General features: G+C 42.4%; 1 protein-coding gene across 1 annotated transcript in view; it reads right to left on the reverse strand.

Annotated features, from left to right (window-relative positions):
• Window positions 1-2,421: 2,421 nt before the first annotated feature.
• The window catches only part of LOC137659063 (anaphase-promoting complex subunit 2-like), a 200,081-nt gene continuing 181,936 nt past the window's right edge, over window positions 2,422-20,566 (reverse strand). The window contains exons 8-11 of the mRNA XM_068394153.1: window positions 18,939-19,039; window positions 3,179-3,303; window positions 2,801-2,988; window positions 2,422-2,474 (exon numbers count right to left, since the gene is read on the reverse strand). Coding sequence (XP_068250254.1) covers window positions 2,422-2,474; window positions 2,801-2,988; window positions 3,179-3,303; window positions 18,939-19,039 — 467 coding nt within the window. The remainder of the gene's footprint in view (window positions 2,475-2,800; window positions 2,989-3,178; window positions 3,304-18,938; window positions 19,040-20,566) is intronic.

Consider the following 20,566-nt stretch of genomic DNA (forward strand, 5'->3'; position numbering starts at 1 on the left):
TTTAAACATTATGCGAAACAAGTGCACGAAATCAAACATTTTGTGGTAGCCGCAGGTAGTGTTATGAAACCTGCACCTAACTCTGCGTAGAACAGTGAGTTACTTGGGACTCTAACTCTTCGGGTGCCTATGTTGACCCTCGAGTGATTCATAGTGATGTCTAAAAACACTTAGTGCTTTTATAACTGTTCTTATCCCAGGTGAAATGTCATAGTGTCACACAAGTGCCGCATGCCTTGAGCATGATGTGTTATTTAAAGACTTGCGTTCCTCGAGAACGAGTACCTACTAATCCTGAAATTCCCTTTCAGATTCAAGAGCAAGCCTTTATTTCTATGTACATTATTATTACTGTAAATGAACTTTACTTTTGCTGTAAATTATTTAATTTCTGCATTGTGAAATAAAATTTCTATTTTATTACTTATGCGTCTCTTTCAGCTCCTACTTACTATGAAATACATACTGTCATAGTTTTATTTATTCCTCCTTTCTTATGGTCATGAAGAATTTAAGATGTCTATTCCTAAATTATATTCACCTTGTCTCAGTAAGGTTCCTACACGAATACTTACTTCTGATAATCAGGAGATGAACTCTACACACAGTGCCCAACCACCACTGGCCTACTTCAGAATGTTCCTATACAAATATCAAACATTCTGCTTCATCTCTAAGCTCTTAAAAGTTCTTCTGTCAAGATGAATAGCCCTTCAATACCACTTTGACGTCGGCATAGCCCATGGGAACTTCCTACCAATGGGGGGCAGGATATTTCGTTCCTATGGTTCTTACCTAAGATTACTTTGCTGTTTTGTCAATGCCTAGGCACTTAACTCTGGGGGAAAATCTACCACGATACATTGATTCTCTGGTACTCTTCCATCAGGACGCCATGGCTTGAGCCCAAAAAACGGATTTTGAGCGAAGCGAAAAATCTATTTTTGGGTGAGATAGCCATGGCGTCCTGATGGACCCTCCCTACTACTTCGTTCAGTTTGTTCCCACCCTACACAATTGTATCATGGTGATGGGCAGCAACTGGCGCCAGGATAAAGACGCGCGTGACGTCATTAGAGCAATGGCGTCCGTTTGTTTACGTCTCGAGTATCAGTAGTAGCCACGAGTGAGATTAGCTGTGGAACGGCTCCCAGCTATTCTCAGCCCTTACACACCGAAGCGTTAACTCTGTTCGGGGTGGAGATAGCTATGTGGCACGACCAGACATGCGTGTCCCCTGTTGTATTACGATGTCTTAAAGGGAAACCTTTGAGATACTCGCTCCAGAAGTTAGAATTCTGTGATAACCTGTGGTTAAATTCTCTGGGAATATCTTAGTAGTCTTATACCCAAGGAAGCTACCAAACAGGAACCTTCCATCAGGACGCCATGGCTATCTCACCCAAAAATAGATTTTTCGCTTCGCTCAAAATCCGTTATATATATATATGTATATAACTTAAAAGAAATAATTCTCATAGAATTAGGACAGCAAGACATAAGAAAGTTGATAAAATTAGGAGAAGGTCGAAGTAATAATGAGCAGAAGGAACTGAGGAAAGGGAGAGAAATTTAGATTCGAACTTGGGGAGCAATTTCCCCAAGTTCGAGAGCCCTCTTGCCCATCACAATTCTTCAACAATATGAAGAAACCACATGACTGCGTCAAGGCATTCTCTCATTAAGAGGGGAGTCTCTCTGAGAGAACTCCCTCGGGAGGGAGAAACACTCTCAGGAGAGACATGGCTAGGACTTTCTTGCCCTGCCCCAAAGGATGTTCAGCAAGGGGGGGGGGGACCACAGTCTTTGGCAACGGCGGAAGAAGCAGAAGAGGCAGGAATGTTGGCAGGCAGGGCAGTAGACGAGTTCTCCGACACAACAACGTTGACGAGAACCAAAGAAGCCACCTCCGTCGCCGACGTACGCTGCAAACCAGCACCCCAGTGCAGCAGCTGCAGCAGGGCCTCCTTACAGAGTGGACCCGGTAAACCCAAGGACTGTCAAACCAGAAACAAGGGAGAAAGTGACATGGTCATCCCCAGGGGGAGAGGTAGGGCCGCTTTGCTAGGGGAAGCTACTCCATCTCTCAGGGACCAAGGTTGTCCAGAGTTAAGTGGCCTGTACTTCTGCTCGACGGTCCCCTGGAGGAGGCCGACCGCGCAGGAGCTCCAGAGGAAGGTTGGAAAGTGGAAGAGGAAACCTTAATTTTCTTTTCCTTTGAAGTGACCTTCCTTCAAAGGAGAAGAGTCCCACCTAGACTTCTTCTTATGTTGTTGCCCTAATCTTTGTCACTGGGAGGCAGACCACTCACGACACTCATTACACTTGTTCAACTCATCACACCATTGACCCTTGCTGACCGGGCACAGGCTGTGAGGATCCGTGTCCTCAGCAGTCATAAAAGAACTAAAGGTGGGGCACTCAGAACCAGGGCAGGTACGTATGGCCACAGGAAGTCAACACACGCAAAAACGCTGAAAAGTAAAAGCATAAACATAATTAATGGCAGTCCAATAAATGCGAGGAGGAAGAGCAGCAGCAACAACCGTTCTCCATCTGAGCCAAAAGCAAAGTGAACTCAGTCAAAAGTGTGTGAGTGAAGGGGGTAGCTAGCTATTCCCCCATCCCCTGCTAACTAGAGGGATGGGTAGTTAACCCTCACTAAATTTTAATTGTGTGTCCTTTCAGCTTCACCGAAAGTAATACCAATATAAATAGTGTAGGTTTATACTTCAGTTACAGAACAATTGATTATTTACTATACTGGAAAGTGAATATAAAGAACTCAAACTCAACCTACAGCTATGAGCATGCACAGGATCCGGAGTCCAGGTCTCCCAGTTATCCATGTTGTCATCTTCGCTCTGGGAATCGTCAAGCACTAAGGGTGCTGCGACAAGCAACTCTTCGGATAGCTCAGAGCAGCTTTCATCTGTCAAACTCGTAACGATGTATCTGACAGTGTCTTCCCGACCTCGAAGATATTGCCTGTAATAAATAAGGTTACTAAATAATGATTTTTTATATCAATAAGGAATACTTGGATTATCATGGCTCCATTCAATTTCATTCTCACTTGGTTGTATAAATGGTGCTTGATTAGCAGCACTTTTAATTCCCTATCTAAATTATAATACAAAAGCCTCATTCCTTGATCATACAGACTGATTCTAATTACCTCACTGGTTCAGATACCAGTTCCAACAAGACGCCCTTAGGGTCAAGCACACGAAGGGCTTTAATTGCAGATATGTATGCATGAAGAACATCTGTTGTATTTACTCCAGGATGCAGGAGCCGAGTCTGTAATTCAGAAAACAGTATGTTAATACTTTACAAAAAAAGGAAAATATAGTAACTGCAAGTAGGAAAAAAAGTGTCTTACATAATTATTATTATTATTATTAAATGCTAAGCTACAACCCTAGTTGGAAAAGCAGGATACTATAAGCCCAGGGACCCCAACAGGGAAAATATCCCAGTAAGGAAAGGAAATAATGAAAAATAAAATATCTTAGGAATAGTAACAATATTGAAATAAATATTTCCTATTTAAACTAAAAAAACTTTAACAGAACAAGAGGAAGAGAAACTAGATAGAAAAGTGTGCCCGAGTGTACCCTCAAGCAAGAGAACTCTAACCCAAGGCAGTGTAAGACCATGGTACAGAGGCTATGGCACTACCCAAGAATAGAGAACAATGGTTTGATTTTGGAGTGTCCTTCTCCTAGAAGAGCTGCTTACCATAGCTAAAAACGTCTCTTCTACTCTTACCAAGAAGAAAGTAGCCACTGAACAATTACAACAATTACAATGCAGTAGTTAACCCCTTGGGTGAAGAAGAATTGTCTAGTAATCACAGTGTTGTCAGGTGTATGAGGACAGAGGAGAATCTGTAAAGGATAGGCCAGACTATTTGGTGTCTGTGTAGGCAAAGGGAAAGAACCGTAATCACAGAAAAGGGTCCTATGTAGTACTGTCTGGCCAGTCAAAGGACCCCATAACTCTCTAGCGGTAGTATCTCAACGGGCGGCTGGTGCCCAGGCCAACCTACTACCTAAATGGTATACAAAGGTAAATAAAAAGAACTGCAACATAGAATTACTGAACACTCAAAGAAAATATAAGAAAAGGTGATGTGATAAAATTCAAGCAGGGCAAAGATTTCTAATAGCCTGTGCTCCTTTACGCTGGGAGTGCTGCGCTCCACTATCTATCTCTACACCCAGCTGATCCTAGCACTCTCTGTACAGTGTATACCCATTAACTGTGGTACAAAATTACAGCTATATTTGGAATAAACCGGATTTTGATTAAACTGGTGTTTCACTTAACTGTCGTCGTCGGCGCCCACTCGTGTCCGAGTATTGGGTTCTGTCGTTAGCCATCAGCCTCCTATCTGTGGGGTGGGTGCTTATGCCTGATGTGGCTGTTAAGTCCTAGTCTGTGGTGGAAGAGTCGCGGACAGTGTTCACAAGGGAGGGTAGGTGGTGGGCGGGGCTGTTCTAATCGCTCTCTCCTTCTTCTCCTCCTAGCCTCCTCATTTTGTCTCCTCCTCTCCTCGAAGTCCACGGTGCCATGGTGTACTGTACTCCTCCAGGTTTTCCTGTCCCTGGCTGTTTCTTCTCATGAGGAAGGATCGATGTCAGTTAGAGCCAGGGTGCGCTTTAGTTGATCTTTATAGCGCATTTTCGGGGCTCCTCGTGGTCTGGTGCCCTGGGTCAGTTCTCCGTAGAATATTTTCTTTGGGAGCCTAGATGGATCCATCCTATGCACGTGTCATATCCAGCGGAGGCGGTGGTGGATGATGGTGGCCTCCACACTGGTCAGCGAGGCACGTTCTAAGACTTCAATGTTGGTGGTGTGGCTCTCCCAGGGGATTTTCAAGATCTGCCTCAGTTTCATTTGTTGGAAGCGTTCTAGGATTTTAATATCGTTTCTATATAGCGTCCATGTTTCACATGCATACAGGAGCGTGGAGAGGACTACTGCCCTGAACACCATTATTTTGGTGGTCATTGTCAGTGCGTGGTTGTTAAATACGCGGCAGTTGAGTCGGCCATAGGCGGAGTGGGCTGCCCTGATCCTGTTCTCCACGTCCTTTTTGCTTGTGGGAGCTGATGTTAGGATGCTCCCTAGGTAGGAGAACTGGTCCACCTGTTCTAACGGTTGGTCATTCACTGTGGTATTGAAGTTGGGGAGCATCAGTCCTGGTGGATGTTGGACGAGGGTCTTGGTTTTGTCTGAGTTGACTTGCATCCCAAAACGTTCGTAGGCAGAGTTGTATGCATCAGCTAACGACTGCAGGTCCTCTGCCGTCTGACCTGGGGTGGCATTGTCGTCAGCATACTGCAGTTCTCGCACTGCACACAAGGTGGTCTTGGTTCTGGCGCGGAGTCTAGCGAGGTTGAAAGCGCCTCCATCCATGCGGAAACGTAGGTCGACTGAGGGTGTGTCTGGGGGAATCTCGTTGAGCATTGCTGCGGTGTATAGCGAGAAACACGTCGGGGCCAGAACACAGCCCTGCTTCAGGCCGCCGTTGATGGGGAATGGGTCTGAAAGAGAGTTCTGGTGACACACTCTCCCAACCATTCCATCATGGAGGGCACGCACCAGCTTGACAAAATCGGGTGGGCAGCCATATCTTTTGAGGACAGCCCACATGGCAGGTCGAGGTACTTTGTCGAAGGCCTTTTTCAAATCCCAGAAGATGAACATTATGGGCTGTTGTTGTTCGAGGCTCTTCTCTTGTAGTTGTCGCGCACAGAAGATCATGTCTATGGTCCCGCGGGAAGGTCGAAAGCCGCACTGGGACTCTGGCAGGACGTCTTCTGCGAGAATAAGGAGGCGGTCAAGGAGAATCCGAGCGAAAATCTTACTCGCGATGCTTAGTAGTGATATTCCCCGGTAGTTGTTACAGTTCTCCCTGTCTCCCTTCTTGAAGATGGTAACGATGTTTGCATCGCGGAAGTCACTGGGGGGGGTCTTGGTCTCCCATATTTTCAGTATAAGGAGCATCAAACGGTTCCTCAAGCCGGGGCCACCGTGAGTGAGGAGCTCCAACGGGATGTTGTCTGGCCCTGGGGCTTTGCCGGGCTTCATGCGCTGCAGGGCCTTGTTGAAGTCATGGATGGAGGGTGGTAGTGCCATCCAGTGACGGACGGGATGCTGCGGGGTCATTCGCAGGAGATCGTCTGGGGTGTCTGCTTGGTCATTGAGGAGGTTCTCAAAGTGAGACCTCCACCTGGCCAGGATGCCCTCGCTGTCGGTGATGGTCGTGGCCCCATCCGCGTCCTTCAGGCTGCCCACTGATGACCGTGTGGGACCGAATATTTCTTTTGTTGCTGCATAGAAGCTGCGCAGGTCACGTTGGTCAGCGAAACTCTGTATTTCTGCAGCTTTTCTTTGCCACCAGGTGTTCTGGGCTTCACGGATACCTCATTGGCAACCAGCTTCAGCCACCTTGTGAGCACATTTGTTAGCTGCTGTTGGTTGGTTTTCCAAAGTCAGGCGTGCTTGTCGTTTGGTTTCAATGAGAAGAGAGATGGTAGCATCATTCTCATCAAACCAATCCTGCCGTTTCTTGGTGGTGTAGCCTAGTGTTTCCTCCGCGGCATGGGCCATGGCGTTTCTGAGGGTGGTCCAGTGGTGCTCGACAGTGGCCTGACCCACAGGGTCTGCGAGGTATTGTTCGCAGGCCTCCTTGTAGTTCTGTGCCACCTGTGGGTTGCGGAGCTTACTACAATCAAAGCGTTGGTGTGGTACGCTGTCAGGTGCCCTTCTGGGTGGTCGTAGGGTCGTCACGGAGAGTCGGGAGATGAGGAGTCTGTGGTCCGTCCAGCAGTCGTCCGCTCCGGGCATGGATCGGGTGATGTGGACGTCTCCTCGGTCTCTGGCTCTGGTCAGGACGTAGTCCAGGGTGTGCCAGTGTTTAGACCGTGGGTGTCTCCATGTGGTCTTTTGTCGCTTTGGTAACTGGAAGATGGTGTTGGTTACCACAAGTTGGTGTTCTGCACACAGACCCAGTAGGAGTTGGCCATTGGCGTTGCAATTTCCAATGCCATGGCGGCCGATGATTCCCTCCCACAGGCGATGGTCTTTGCCTACTCGGGCATTAAAGTCGCCAAGCACAACGAGCTTGTCATTGGCGGGCACTGCCTGGATGGTGCGGTTGAGCTGGGTGTAGAAGGCAGCTTTGTTATCATCGGTTGAGGTCATAGTCGGGGCGTAGACAGAGATCAGGGTGAGATGTCTGTCCCGCGTGATGGGGATGCGGACAGTCATCAGGCGCTCACTGATGGCCTTGGGAGCGAGGTTGTGCTGCTGCACTAGCTGGGAACGGATGGCGAAGCCGACACCGTGGATGCGAGGCTCCTCTAGGGCCTTGCCTTTCCAGAAGATGGTGTAGCCTGTTCCAGCTTCCCTGATGTTGCCCTCTTCGGGTAGTCTGGTCTCGCTAAGAGCCGCCACATCAACCTTGAAGCGGGCTAGCTCCTTGCAGACGAGGGCTGTACGTCGTTCCGGGCGGTTGGTGTTCGTCACGTCTTGGAGGGTGCGGATGTTCCACGCACCTAAGGTTAATATTTTTTTCTTGTTATTTCGACCGCATTAGTGGGATGTCCGCCAGCCGCGGTGAGCTGACCAGACGGGTTTGCCGTGTCCGATGTTTACCCCACCTTTTCTAGGGGCCTCCCCATGTGGGGTGGGCTGCGGTGTCCTCAATAGGCCAGCCCAGTCACGGGTCCAGCTTAACTTAACTGTATCCAATAATAATTCATGTAATATTCATATTTTAGTATCATATCTATAATTAAAAACATAGCGAATTATAATCTCATGCATTGTTTACATTCAAATCCGCTGATCAACCTAGTGTAGTCCGTCATCAACCTATATTCATTTTCATGATATCTCACTGATATGACCATTCACTTTCACATAATTACCTCACTGATATAATTTAGTATGATATATCTCCCAATATCATTGCCCGTCACTTATTATTATTATATCGTTAATCCTTTTCCCAATTCCTTCCCAAAACCCTTTCGTACATTTACATTGCTCTCCCACACACACATCTACTACGTATCTTTCCAACTCTTAATTTTCTCTATTTTTAGCGACTTCATTCATCTTCTCTTTTTTATCATTCATCCGTCATTTTCATCTTAATAATCATTCTAAAAGCCCTTTTCTTATCCCTCATTCCACCTACAGTGAACCCTCGCTACTTCGCGGTTCGACAATCGCGGATTCACCACTTCGCGGGGTTTTTCCATAACCCATATATATATACATATCGCGGATTTTCCGGAAATTTCGAAAATACCGCAATATCTGAAGACCCCAAATACGATATTTCGTTACCTGTAATTCCATTAATACTGTAATTAGTAATATCTGCTCTTACTGATTGTTCATTGCATTACATATGACATATAATTAAGCACAGAAAGAAATAAAACACGAAAAGAGAATGTGATCATACGATAATTCAGTACTGTATACAGTACGTAGTAAAATTAAATCGAACATGAAACGCAAATCAGATGCAGTCATACCATATTAGAATGGTGTGTACTGTAATGGATATGCTTCTTTTCCATGAATCTTTTGTATGTATACGTACGTAGTACTGCATCCAATAATATTCTTTGTTGCAAAAATCACATTTCGAATAAGCGTACGAGAGAGAGAGAGAGAGAGAGAGAGAGAGAGAGAGAGAGAGAGAGAGAGAGAGAGAGAGGCGTAAAATAGCGTATGTAAAGCTGTATTATTATTATTGTTATTATTATTATTATTGTTGTTGTTGTTAATAAAATTATTATTGTTATTATTATTATCATTATTTATTATTATTACGGTATTGTACTTAATCTACGTACGTTCAGTATGCGCGGGGCATCTTCTATGAGTAGGTAACCAACGCATCATAGTACTGTAAGACGGGTTGTGATTGGTTCAAGCGCTGATAGATGACGAATCAGAACTCAAGTTTTGTAATCTAGCCTCTGATTGGTGTTTTGACCGCTTCTCCAACCCGCAGCATCTCTTTCCGCGGTCACTTTGTCTCCCGCTGTATCGCTGTGTTGACGTTGTTAATTGTGAACTTTAATCTGTGCTGTGCGTGACTGTTTTAAATTGAACTTTTTGTTGAACTTTCTGTTAAACCCTACTGTACAATGCCTCCCAAGCCTTCTGCTTCTACTAAGGCTGGTAGTGAGCCTAAACAGCACCGAAAGATGATGACGATTGCTGAGAAGGTGACGCTTCTCGATACTATGTTAAAAGACAGTAGAAGTTACGCGGCCGCAGACCTCGAAGACCTGACGAAATCGGGCAGTGAAGACAGTGAAACACAGGAAGAGTTCCAAGAAAATGTCGAAGAAACGGTCTTAACATTAGAACGGCTTGCCAAGCTCTGCAAGCTTGCGAATGAGGTGAAAGAAATGTCGCAAGAGTGGGACGAGGATATGGTTCGTTCAGTACAATTCTGCACCAAGATCGATGAACACATGGCTCCCTACAGGATGCTCTTGCGAAAGAAGAAGCAGCGGCAGCAACTTCCGATCACAATGCCCTCAGAAGAAATTGAAGAAGTGTCTCAGGAAGAAGTTTAAGAGGTGTCCCAGGAAAAGACACCTCCGTCTGAAGAGACGTAAAATACTATTATTGGCTGCACAGTAGAAGACATCATCAGCTTCATCATCATCATTTCTACTGTGCAGCAAATTCATCGCCATCATCATTCAAGTTTTTCTTGAACTTCTTTCGTGGTGAGTACAGTAACAATCTTTATTTTTTACTTAAACATTTTAATATTTGTGTCTGTTTTATAGTTTAGTACTGTATGCATTAAGTTAAAGGGAAGGTTTTAAAAGCCTATCATATTTTTTTTGTTTAAAATTTACATTTACGTACGTAAAACAATCTCTCTCTCTCTCTCTCTCTCTCTCTCTCTCTCTCTCTCTCTCTCTCTCTCTCTCTCTCTCTCTCTCTCTCGTAAATTGTTTTCCTGCTTTGCTACGTACAGTATGTACTGTATGATTTTATATAGATACGGTAAATAATATTTGTAATAACATATTTTGTAAATGCTTTTACTGTAAATATCATTATTTATCACTTTCATCATGCGCGTTAAATGCCTTCTTTGTTCTGAGCGTGGTTGTTTACTGAGCGTACTTTATGACGCCGTCGTTTCAGGTGGCGTCATAAAGAAAAACATTTCATTTGGAAGTCCTAAGGAAAATTAAGTAAAACATTGGTAATAACAAAATCAACATACTGTATACATCAATATAATCGATGCAAAAACTAACCTACCTGTATACATATATGTGTACAGTACACTAAATGAGTTTGTTTCTTCATTATGATCAGAGATAAACGTAAACAAAACATTGGTTGCCATTTTTTATCGTGCTTTTTAGGTGTTTAGGAAACGCATGATATAAAATCGCCTTTAATATTTGTGCCTGTTTTAGTTTAGGGTACTGTAGTACATGCATTAAGTGTTCTGTACATTAAAGGGTAGTTTGTTAACAGTACTACGTACAAGGGAAGGTTTTAAAAGTCCAAATATACATGTTAAATAAATAGGTAAATATGGTGTCAATACTTCGCGGATTTTCACCTATCGCGCCCGCGTCTGGAACCTATCTACCGCGATAAACGAGGGTTCACTATTCCCATTCCTTCTTTCATTTCCCAAATTCCTTGATTTCGCTAATTTATTTGCATTAACGTATATTTGGCGGAGGGGATGTGCACGAAGAAGGAACTTGGTTACTGCCTCCCCATGTCTCATGTCTCTTGATCCCTTTGTCATATTGTTTCGTCCTTCTCTCTCCATGGTGTTTCACTGAACTGCATCCAATAAAAATGCATGTAATGTTCACATTTTAGTATCATATTTATAATTAAAAACATAGGAAATTATAATTATTGTTCACATTCAAATCAGTTGATCAAACCTACCTAGTTCGTCGTCAACCTCAATTTTCGGATCAAATACTGTAACTCCTTTATTATTAAGGCATGCTACCGAAGGATATTTCATATTTACTAAAAGAAATAATTATTACTTGATCTATCATTTTCCAATTAGCATACTAATTTCAAGTTTTATTTGAAATGCTTCTCTCATATTTCATTTACTTGTACCGTGTGTTGAATCGCACAACCTTAACCGGAATTTCATTCATGTTGCTGATGCATGATATTTTTTAGTTTTAACTCTGTGGTGTTTAATTATAAATCTTAGGAAATTATTCATTACAGCTCAGTCAGTAAGTATTCAATAGAGACTTTGCAAAGAAACAAAGATTTCATTTATTTATTTATTTATTTATTTATTTAGAGAGAGAGAGAGAGAGAGAGAGAGAGAGAGAGAGAGAGAGAGAGAGAGAGAGAGAGAGAGAGAGAGAGAGAGATTCATATGATAACTAATAACAATAGCTTTAAAAGAAATGTATAAAAACCATATACAATTAAATTTAAATAAAATAATCATGATATTAAGAGAAAAAAATATTTTATGATCTATTATTTATTTATAGAAATGAAATAAAAATAAATCGCTAATGTGTTTGATATGCGTAGTAGCATTGTGAGTCTGTACATACCAGAAAGTTCTGTTCATTGTTTTTTATTTCAACTTGAGTGTACTTATTGATATAAAATTAATTGTAAATAAATAACCATTAGACTAAAAGGAAAAATATGTTACAATCTTTTATTTAATTGCCAAAATTAAAAAACAATAAATCGCTAAAGTGTTTGATGTGCATACCTAGTAGCATTGTGCATTTGTACATACCAGAAAGTACTGTTCGTTGTTTTTTTGTTTTTTTAACTTTAATACAGTAAGTAATTATTGATATAAAATCAATTGTAAATAAATAACCACAAGACTAAAAGGAAAAATATGTTACAATTTGTGTATTTATTTACTGAAATGAAAGAAAATAAATTGCTAATGCATTTAATATGCATATGTAGTAGCATGTGCATTGTACATACCACACAGTACAGTTCATTGTGATTTTTAACTTGAATATGTACTTATTGATATAAAATTAAGTTCAAATAAATAAACATACTAAAAGGAAAAATATGTTACGATCTGATATTTATTTACTGACTTGCGACTTGGAATCTTACGGTTCTGGTTGCGTCGATTCTTGCAACGATGGTTTCGCTGAGCCTTCGGGTTCTCGTGACAGGGAGGTTTTGGTCTATCTTTGCGCTGACCCTTCGGGGTCTCGCGACCTTGGTTACGATGAGGCCCAAGGCTCTCGTACCTCTCGTCACGTTGAGCCCTTGAGCTCTCTTGACAAGGAAACCTTGGTTTTCCGTTGTGTTGATCCTTCAGTCTCTCGCAACCCTAGTTGAGCAGAGCCCTCAGGCTCTCGTGCCTCTTGCCACGTTGAGCCCTCGGGCTTATGTGAGAGGGAAACCTCAGTTTCCCGTTGCACCAACCCATCAGGTCTCAAGTTGAGCCCTCGGGCTCTCGTGGCAGGGATACTTGGGTTTCCCATTGCGCTGATCATTTGGGGCCTTGCAACACCGGTTTACGCTGAGCCTACGGGCACTCATTCCGGGTGCTACCATGAACCTTCGGGTTCCCGTAGCTGAAAGTCCTCTCCTTCTTGTCACACTGAACCCTCGGACTCTCGTAACTGCTGTTATGCTGAGTCGGTCGACTGATATAACAGAGAATCTTTGGATTCTCGTCTCGTGAACTTTGTGAGTTCACACGACACATTGCCTGAGGGATTCCATCTCCCCCATGTAACGATGGCATGGTTCCTTCAGGTTCTTTCATCTTTCTTGTCGTGTGAACACCGTTTAGGGTTCACACGAAACGTTGCCTGAGGGATTCCTTCTCCCTCTAGGTAACGATGACATAGTTCCTTCGGGTTCTCGTCATCCCTGGTCGTGTGAAGCCTGTGGGTTCACACGACACATTGCCTAAGAATTTCCATCTCCCTCCAAGTAACAATGACTTAGTTCCTTTGGGTTTCTGTCATGCTTCTCGTCGCGTGAATCCTGTGGGTTCACACGACACGATTCCCGAGGAATTCCATTAGGAATCGGTCAAAGTGTTCCTGAGGGTTCTCGTCACGACGATCCCTTAGGGTCGCGCGAAATGGATTCACGATCTCTTAGGGTTGTGCGAAATTTATTCTCGATCCATTAAGGTTGTGCAATATGGATTCTCGATCCATTAGAGTCGAGTGAAATGCATTCACGATCCATACTAACTCCTTTACATGGGTAACCATTGTGCGATAAGGTTCTCCACCAATTTCCGAGTTTCTTTCACATAGAACCCCTAGGTTCTCGTCACGCGGAATTTCATGGTTCGCGCGATCAAGAGTTTTCTCTGAAAACTCTAAGGTCGACCAGCAACCCCCTACGGTCTTGGTCATCCCAGCTCATTACTATGTAACAGGTAGGCTGGTCTCACCAGCACCGATCATTTTGTTTTCGAATGAACCACTGTCACCTTCCCTCTACCCTCCCACTTCTGGTGGTTGGATTAGCAGGCGGCTCGTGATCGTTTCTCGTCATCGAGAAACCCTCAACTGGCAGGAGGGAAGCCAGAAGGAAGAATTTTTACATTCCAGTTCACTTCCCCTGGCAGGTCTTGCCTGCATTAGACGGTAGTTTTTCTCGCTAGCGAGAAAGCGTTCGATGGCAACCCCATATGGCAAAGCAGTTGATGGTAACCTACTGTATGGTTTTGTTGAAGAAAATCATCACATACTAGATTTCCCACTTTTTGGGAAACTCTTGTTCCTGAGAAGTTTTACATAACCTCAACAGGAAAGGTTAAAACTTCATAAAGGCTGTAAGAACTACTTCCTGGAGCATGCGCTCTCTCTAAGACAAAACCATGAGGTTATTGTCACAAACTCTGTTTCTACCGATTGTTTGAGTCAGCCACATCCTGTCATTGTACCTCTGAGCACAACGAATTCTCATTTTACACAATAGGCTTCTGGGACTTTTTATCTATTTTACCCTTACAGGGTTACAGTGTCAAGCATTTAGTCCCAAGGGAGCAGTGTTAGCGTACGATTTTGAGCAATAGCAACAGCATGGGCATCTTTTCATTACTTTTACGAATGTTACAAACATCGCCCACAAGGGAACCAGACAACCTGGTCTTGCATGAATGTTGGCGAGCCCCTCCCAAAAGGAGGATAGAAAAACCAAAGGAAGAATAGTCGCTTCAATAACTATATTTCATCTGAGGGCATATCCTAAAAAAAAATAATACAGCTAGTCGACAATCAAATATTCCTTGGGCAATAATGTTGCGTTTTGTCGCACATACATTATTCCCGCAACCAGATTCATTGTAAACGTTTCGGAGGAAAAGATTACGGATGCGCTAACGCAGATGGGCAAGTACATATGGGTGCAAGCAATTTTTCTGCCAATAAGGGCTATATCTTACAATCAGAACTCTGTTGTAACAAGTTGTATAGCTATTTCCTTAACTGAAACCAGGTTATACAGTACATTACAGTACTTGTCTACCTTCCTGTAACCAGACATACTGTATTACGTTCAGCCTTTAAAGGGACTTCCTTCCTTTCTTTCCAATCGAAGGTCTTAGACTCTTACAAATACTTGGACCGAAAACTTCTCATAAGCATACAGTATATGTTCCCTAGTAGGGAACATTAAATACTTCTGCCAGTTTTCGATCAGAGACGAAGAAATACATACATTTTTCATCTCAAGAAGGAGGAATCTCGGTTATGAAAGTTTTCAACGTTCTCCAATTGAGTTCCAGACATGACCTTAAGTCGGGCTACGCCCATATGCTTTTCCTGTTCACAGTTCTATGTTACCGGTCCGTAGCTAGACATACACATATTACACGTCCAACAATAGATTGAAGCAACGTCTTAATCTCTGCCTTTAAGAGTAGTTGGTTGCGTTCGGTAGTTACCGACAGCTCTCTTATCTCGAAGGCAATCAGTATGGAGAATAGCTATACTGTAATAACATAAGCGGTACTAGTTACCTGGCTCCCCGTTTTATATCATTCTTACTCGGCCAACCCCAACTAGATTGGTGGCAGTTGGAGGGAGGACAGGATCCCCCCTTCATAGCAGAAATGTGCAAGCAGTTGCACGTCTTGACATCATCTCGAGATGCTTTCTTGCTACGCAATTTCCCAACTCCTATAGACGAACCGCAAATGGTGGGTAACAGACAAGAACCTCCGCAAAGAGGCCAATCTCCTCATGCCCCCCTCTGGAACTGATGCTTTCTTCGGCTAAATCAAAAGAAGGTGAGGGGGGCATATGCCGCACCAATCCATCTTCGTCCGTTGGCTTGAATCAGAAAGATACCAGTGTATCTCTTTTAGAGAACCATCTATTAGTATAAATACTCAAATGGACAGATGACGGCTAGGTGCTCCTATCTGCTCGTATCATTCTTGGCAACAGGAATGTGCTTGCAGACAATCTGAACTGGTTCACTCAGATGGCAGGCTCCGAGTGTCTTTGAATCATCTTGTACCCAACAGCCTTAAATTTTTGGGGTCCATTGACTGTGGTCCTGCTCACAACGGCCCTGAAATTCAGGCTCCCACTCGACCATTCCCCAGTCCCAGACCCCCAGGCTCTCGAGCAAGATGTATTCCAAGAACGATGGGACAACTTAGAGGTGTACGCTTTTCCCCCGTTCGGTTTAGTGAAAAGGTCCTCGACCAAGTCAGAATAAACAAGAACTTATCGATGACTCTAACAGCTTCGCTATGGTATCATGTAGAATAGTTACCAGACCTTCTGCAGCTCCTGAGGGAGCTTCCAAGGGAACTTCCTCAACGACACGATCTTCTTAAACAGCCATATGCCAACTCCTTTCACAAAGCTGTAGCTTCGCTTCGACAACACGCCTTGAAACTGTCCAACACCTCCTCTCTCAGAGAGGCCCTTAGCAACGAGTTGAGGAAAGGATGTCTAGAAATCTCAGACACTTTTCAGCGTCAGTTTTCCAGGTGACGTGTTCGGTCCTTTGTGAACGATGTCATGGAAGGCGCATCTCTCCCCTCTATGCCTCTCCTCATACAAAGTTTTGCGATGACTTGTCCCCCGTTGGAACTTAACCCACTCCTGGAACGCAGTTCAGGTCATTCAGATAATGAAGAGGCAAATTCACTGGCAAAGTGTGCTGCAGCCGAGTTGCTACCAAGAAGGTATCCCATTCTCTGTAATGATATTTTACCAGCAATTAAGAATTCTATTTCTAACAATTGGCAAAAGCAATGGGATACTTTAACCGAAAATAAAATGAGAGAAATTGGGATTGTTATATCCCATTGGAGGTATAATGGGATGCCCTGAAAATGGGAGACTACTCTTTGTCGTCTCCGCATTGGTCACACTCGGATGACACACGAGTTTCTGTTGGCTGGCCAACACCAACCATATTGCGACAATGGTTTGATACCCTTGACAATGAGGCATTTGTTAACTGAATGCCCCACTTATAGCACAGAAAGAAATAGATATCTGTTTGAGGTTTGGGGTGAGGATGGCAAGTTCATCCTTGTCAAGATCCTTATACATGATGTGTCATACAATGCTAGTGGCATTTTAAAATCTATTTCAGAAGCAGGTCTTCTCAATGCTATTAACTTTTATATTATATTTACTTTTCTGGTTTTAATTGAATATTCTTTTAATCTGTATTTATAATAAAAGATATCGGCGTCAATGACCTTCGATGTCGGGATGCCAGAAAACTTCAAATCAATCATTCATTCATTCAGTTATTGTCTCCTGGGAACACGGTTCGGGTCATTTATTCTCCTGGGAACGCTGTTTGGGTCCTTCAGTCTCTGTTTGGTGTCAATGACCTTAGATGTCAGGATGCCAGAAAACCTCAAATCAATCAATCAATCAATCAATCTGAAGGCCCCTCTCTACGAACCTTTACACCAAACAACAGATAGCTTCCTTACATGGAAGACAGCTTTTCTATTCACTCTGGCTTTGGCCAAGAGAGTTAGTGAGTTGTATATCTATCTTCTGACATCTACTCTAGGAGATGGGGATAAGTAATTCTCAGCAGCATCCCCGAGATGATTGCCAAGACTCAAAATCCCAGTGTGCTGTATGTAGAAACAGTAAAGTAGGTACAAATAGGGACCAAATGGACTATGCAAAGGCCATTCAGTAATGCCTACAGCGCATCGCATGAGGTGCACTGACAGCATTACTCCCTTCCAGGATTCTCACTAATAGCACATATAAATCTGCTTGTTGCATATGTGAGACTTGCGTTAGTGGTGGCTCTGAATCTAGCACCGTCCTGGAACATAAATACTGATCTAGGGAATTCCGCTCCTTTTACTTCCCTATGAAAGAAGTCTGGCGCATCAATACTGCTTGCTTTTCAGGACGGAGAAGAGCAGAAGTACAGTACTTCCACTGACCACATCTAGGGCAACCCCCCCTCCTTCGACATATTTAAGAACAGTTGTATGTCAGGAAGTCTTCCTCATTTAGCCCTCAGGAAGATGGGCTCAAGCCTCCTGTCTCTTTTGGACAGGATAATTTGACGGATCCCTACAGACTGACCAGTGATCCTTCAAATGCCATCAAATGAGCTTCTCCAGCAGGGAAGGTGATCAAAAGACACAGCCAGTGCCAAGCTGGAGGAATTAAGTACAGTATAGGTAGTAGGTTGGCCAGGGCACCAGCCACCAGTTGAGATAATACCACTAGAGAGTTATGGGGGTCCTCTGACTGGCCAGACAGTGCTACACTGGATCCTTCATTCTGGTTACAGTTCATTTTTTTTGCCTACACATACACCAAATAGTCTGGCCTATTCTTTACATATTTTCCTGTCCTCATACACCTGACAACACTGAGATTACCAAAAGATTTCTTCTCTTGAGGGGTTAACTACAAGCACTGTAATTGTTCAGTGGCCACTTTCCTCTTGCTAAGGGTAGAAGAGACTCTTAAGCTATGTTAAGCAGCTCTTCTACAAGGACACTCCAAAATCAAACCCTTGTTCTCTATTCTTGGGTAGTGCCATAGCCTCTGTACCATGGTCTTCCACTGTCTTGGGTTAGAATTCTCTTGCTTAAGGGTACATTCGGGCACACTATTCTAACTTATTTCTCTTCCTCTTGTTTTGTTAAAAGTTTTTATAGTTTATATAGGAGATATTTATTTATTTTAATGTTACTGTTCTTAAAATATTTTCTTTTTCTTTTTTTCCTTTCCTCACAGCTATTTTCCCTGTTGGAGCCCCTGGGCTTATAGCATCCTGCTTTTCCAACTAGGGTTGTAGTTTAGCAAGTAATAATAATAACAATAATAATAATAATAATAATGATGATGATAATAATAATAATAATAATAACAACAGTATCGGACTGTTCTAAGCATTCCCTCTGAAATCCTTAAAATTATTACCTCAAATTTCTGCCATTTGTTTTATTTTCATTATAGAAGTCTATCTCTTAGTCTGTTATATTCACTTCCTGGGGTTTACGTACCTTTGTATCAAATCATTTATTAATCCATAGTTTATTCCTGTATCCTGTGTCCATTTGTGACACTTAACTTGAGCTACACACCTACCATTGTGGTCAAATAATTTGAATTCAAAATTACCATTTCAACCTTTTATTCGTTTTTTTTATCTACATTATATAGATCTTATCCTTGTCTAATACGATAAAAGTGAAAAATAAAAACATGCTCAATGCATCATACAATATTACGAAAAATTATCAGAAGTTTTCTTTCAATATTTAAGATGATTACACAGATTTTATACTTTGAAAAACAAAAATAATCATTGGCATAAATTATTATAAGTTGTTGTCAACAAAAGCATCAGAGTAACACTTAATCATAGCAATCAAATCATACAGGTCTTACTTGTATAGCAGAACGCAGGGACTCTACCAGACGGTCTCTCAGATGTGTTCTATCAAGACACTCCCTTATGTCGTCCAGTGCAGGCTGTGACTCGGGATACTCTGTGGTAAGTATACAGAATGAGATCTTAAAGAACCTTCTATATACAGTGGTTGGTTTAAGAATTTAATACACGACTAAAAATTACTCATAATAGTCATCAATAAGATCTTGAAGGCCACAATACACTTGAACACTATCACTCAGCAATGTAAGACTCCAATAACATGACAAATTTGGAAGTAAACTGTATTTACCCTAACATGTAAACTTGTAGCTATTTATTAGGGATTATATTTACAGCGAATCTGACACTAGCCATAAGACCTACTAGCAAGGTATAAAGTACCCTACTGCTAGTTAGCTCGGGAGGGGGGGAGCTAACCACTCAGCTCACACACACGTACCAAAGTTGTCTGGTCACTTTTTATTGCCGGCAGGATTTCTTGGGGACAGGTGATGGTGGGCCAATTTGTATAAATGGCTACAGGTTTGTAAGGAAAAAAGAAAACTATTTCAGCATGCATAGGCCCCATGGTGTTGTTCCTCAAAAAAGGGGAAAATGAAGGAAAAGAAAAAAATCCAGTCATTCTTAACATTCTTACAGGCTAATCCCTGGTAACCAATGCCCTCAACCATCTGCTACTTGTCCATCAAGGAGCCTGAGGTATTTCTCAAACCATATGTTGTGCAGCCTCCTCAGGACCAATGGAAAACGTATCCATGTTCCTATGGGTCACATGTTGCAGGTAGTAAGCGGTGAAGGTTGTCCGATGCTTCCACACACCAACTTGTAACACCTGTGCCACAGAGTAGTTGCGTTTAAACGCCAAGGACGTGCTTATGCCCTTGACGTCATGAGCTCTAGGTTGTCGAGTGGGAGGATGTTCACAATTCAGTGCATGATCGCTGACTCTATGAATCCATGCTGAGATAGTATTCTTTGTGACCCTCCTCTTGACCCTCCTTGTGCTAACGAAAAGCTCTGGCACATGTAGATGAGCTGCTGCACTGCGTTCAAGATACAGTCAAGCCTCTTTTAATGCGAATACTCCCTTTGCGGTTTCACTTACACGTGACACAGAGAACCGCAATACATACCCATTGAATGATAAATAACACGTTCGCAATAAAAACTCTAGCAGCGTGATGATTTCAAATTGCCTCCACTCCTTTATACTGAGAGAGCTTCGCGCCACTTACATATCTCTTGCTGTACACTATATCCATTTACAATGATAAAAATACAGTGAACCCTCGCTACTTCGCGGTTCGACCATCGCGGATTCACCACTTCGCGGATTTTTTCCATAACCCATATATTACAGTAATATATATATATAGTATATATATATATATATTATATATAATATATTATATATATATATATATATATATACACACACACATATATATATATAGTATATATATATATATATATATATATATATATACATATATATATATATATATATATATATATATATAATATATAAATATATATATATATATATATATATATATATTATATATATATATATATATATCTAAAGTAGGAAGATGTGATGTAGTTCTAAGGGAAAAGTATG

This window comes from Palaemon carinicauda, chromosome 19 (genome assembly GCF_036898095.1).
Source record: "Palaemon carinicauda isolate YSFRI2023 chromosome 19, ASM3689809v2, whole genome shotgun sequence".
NCBI classification, from domain to species: Eukaryota; Metazoa; Arthropoda; class Malacostraca; order Decapoda; family Palaemonidae; genus Palaemon; species Palaemon carinicauda.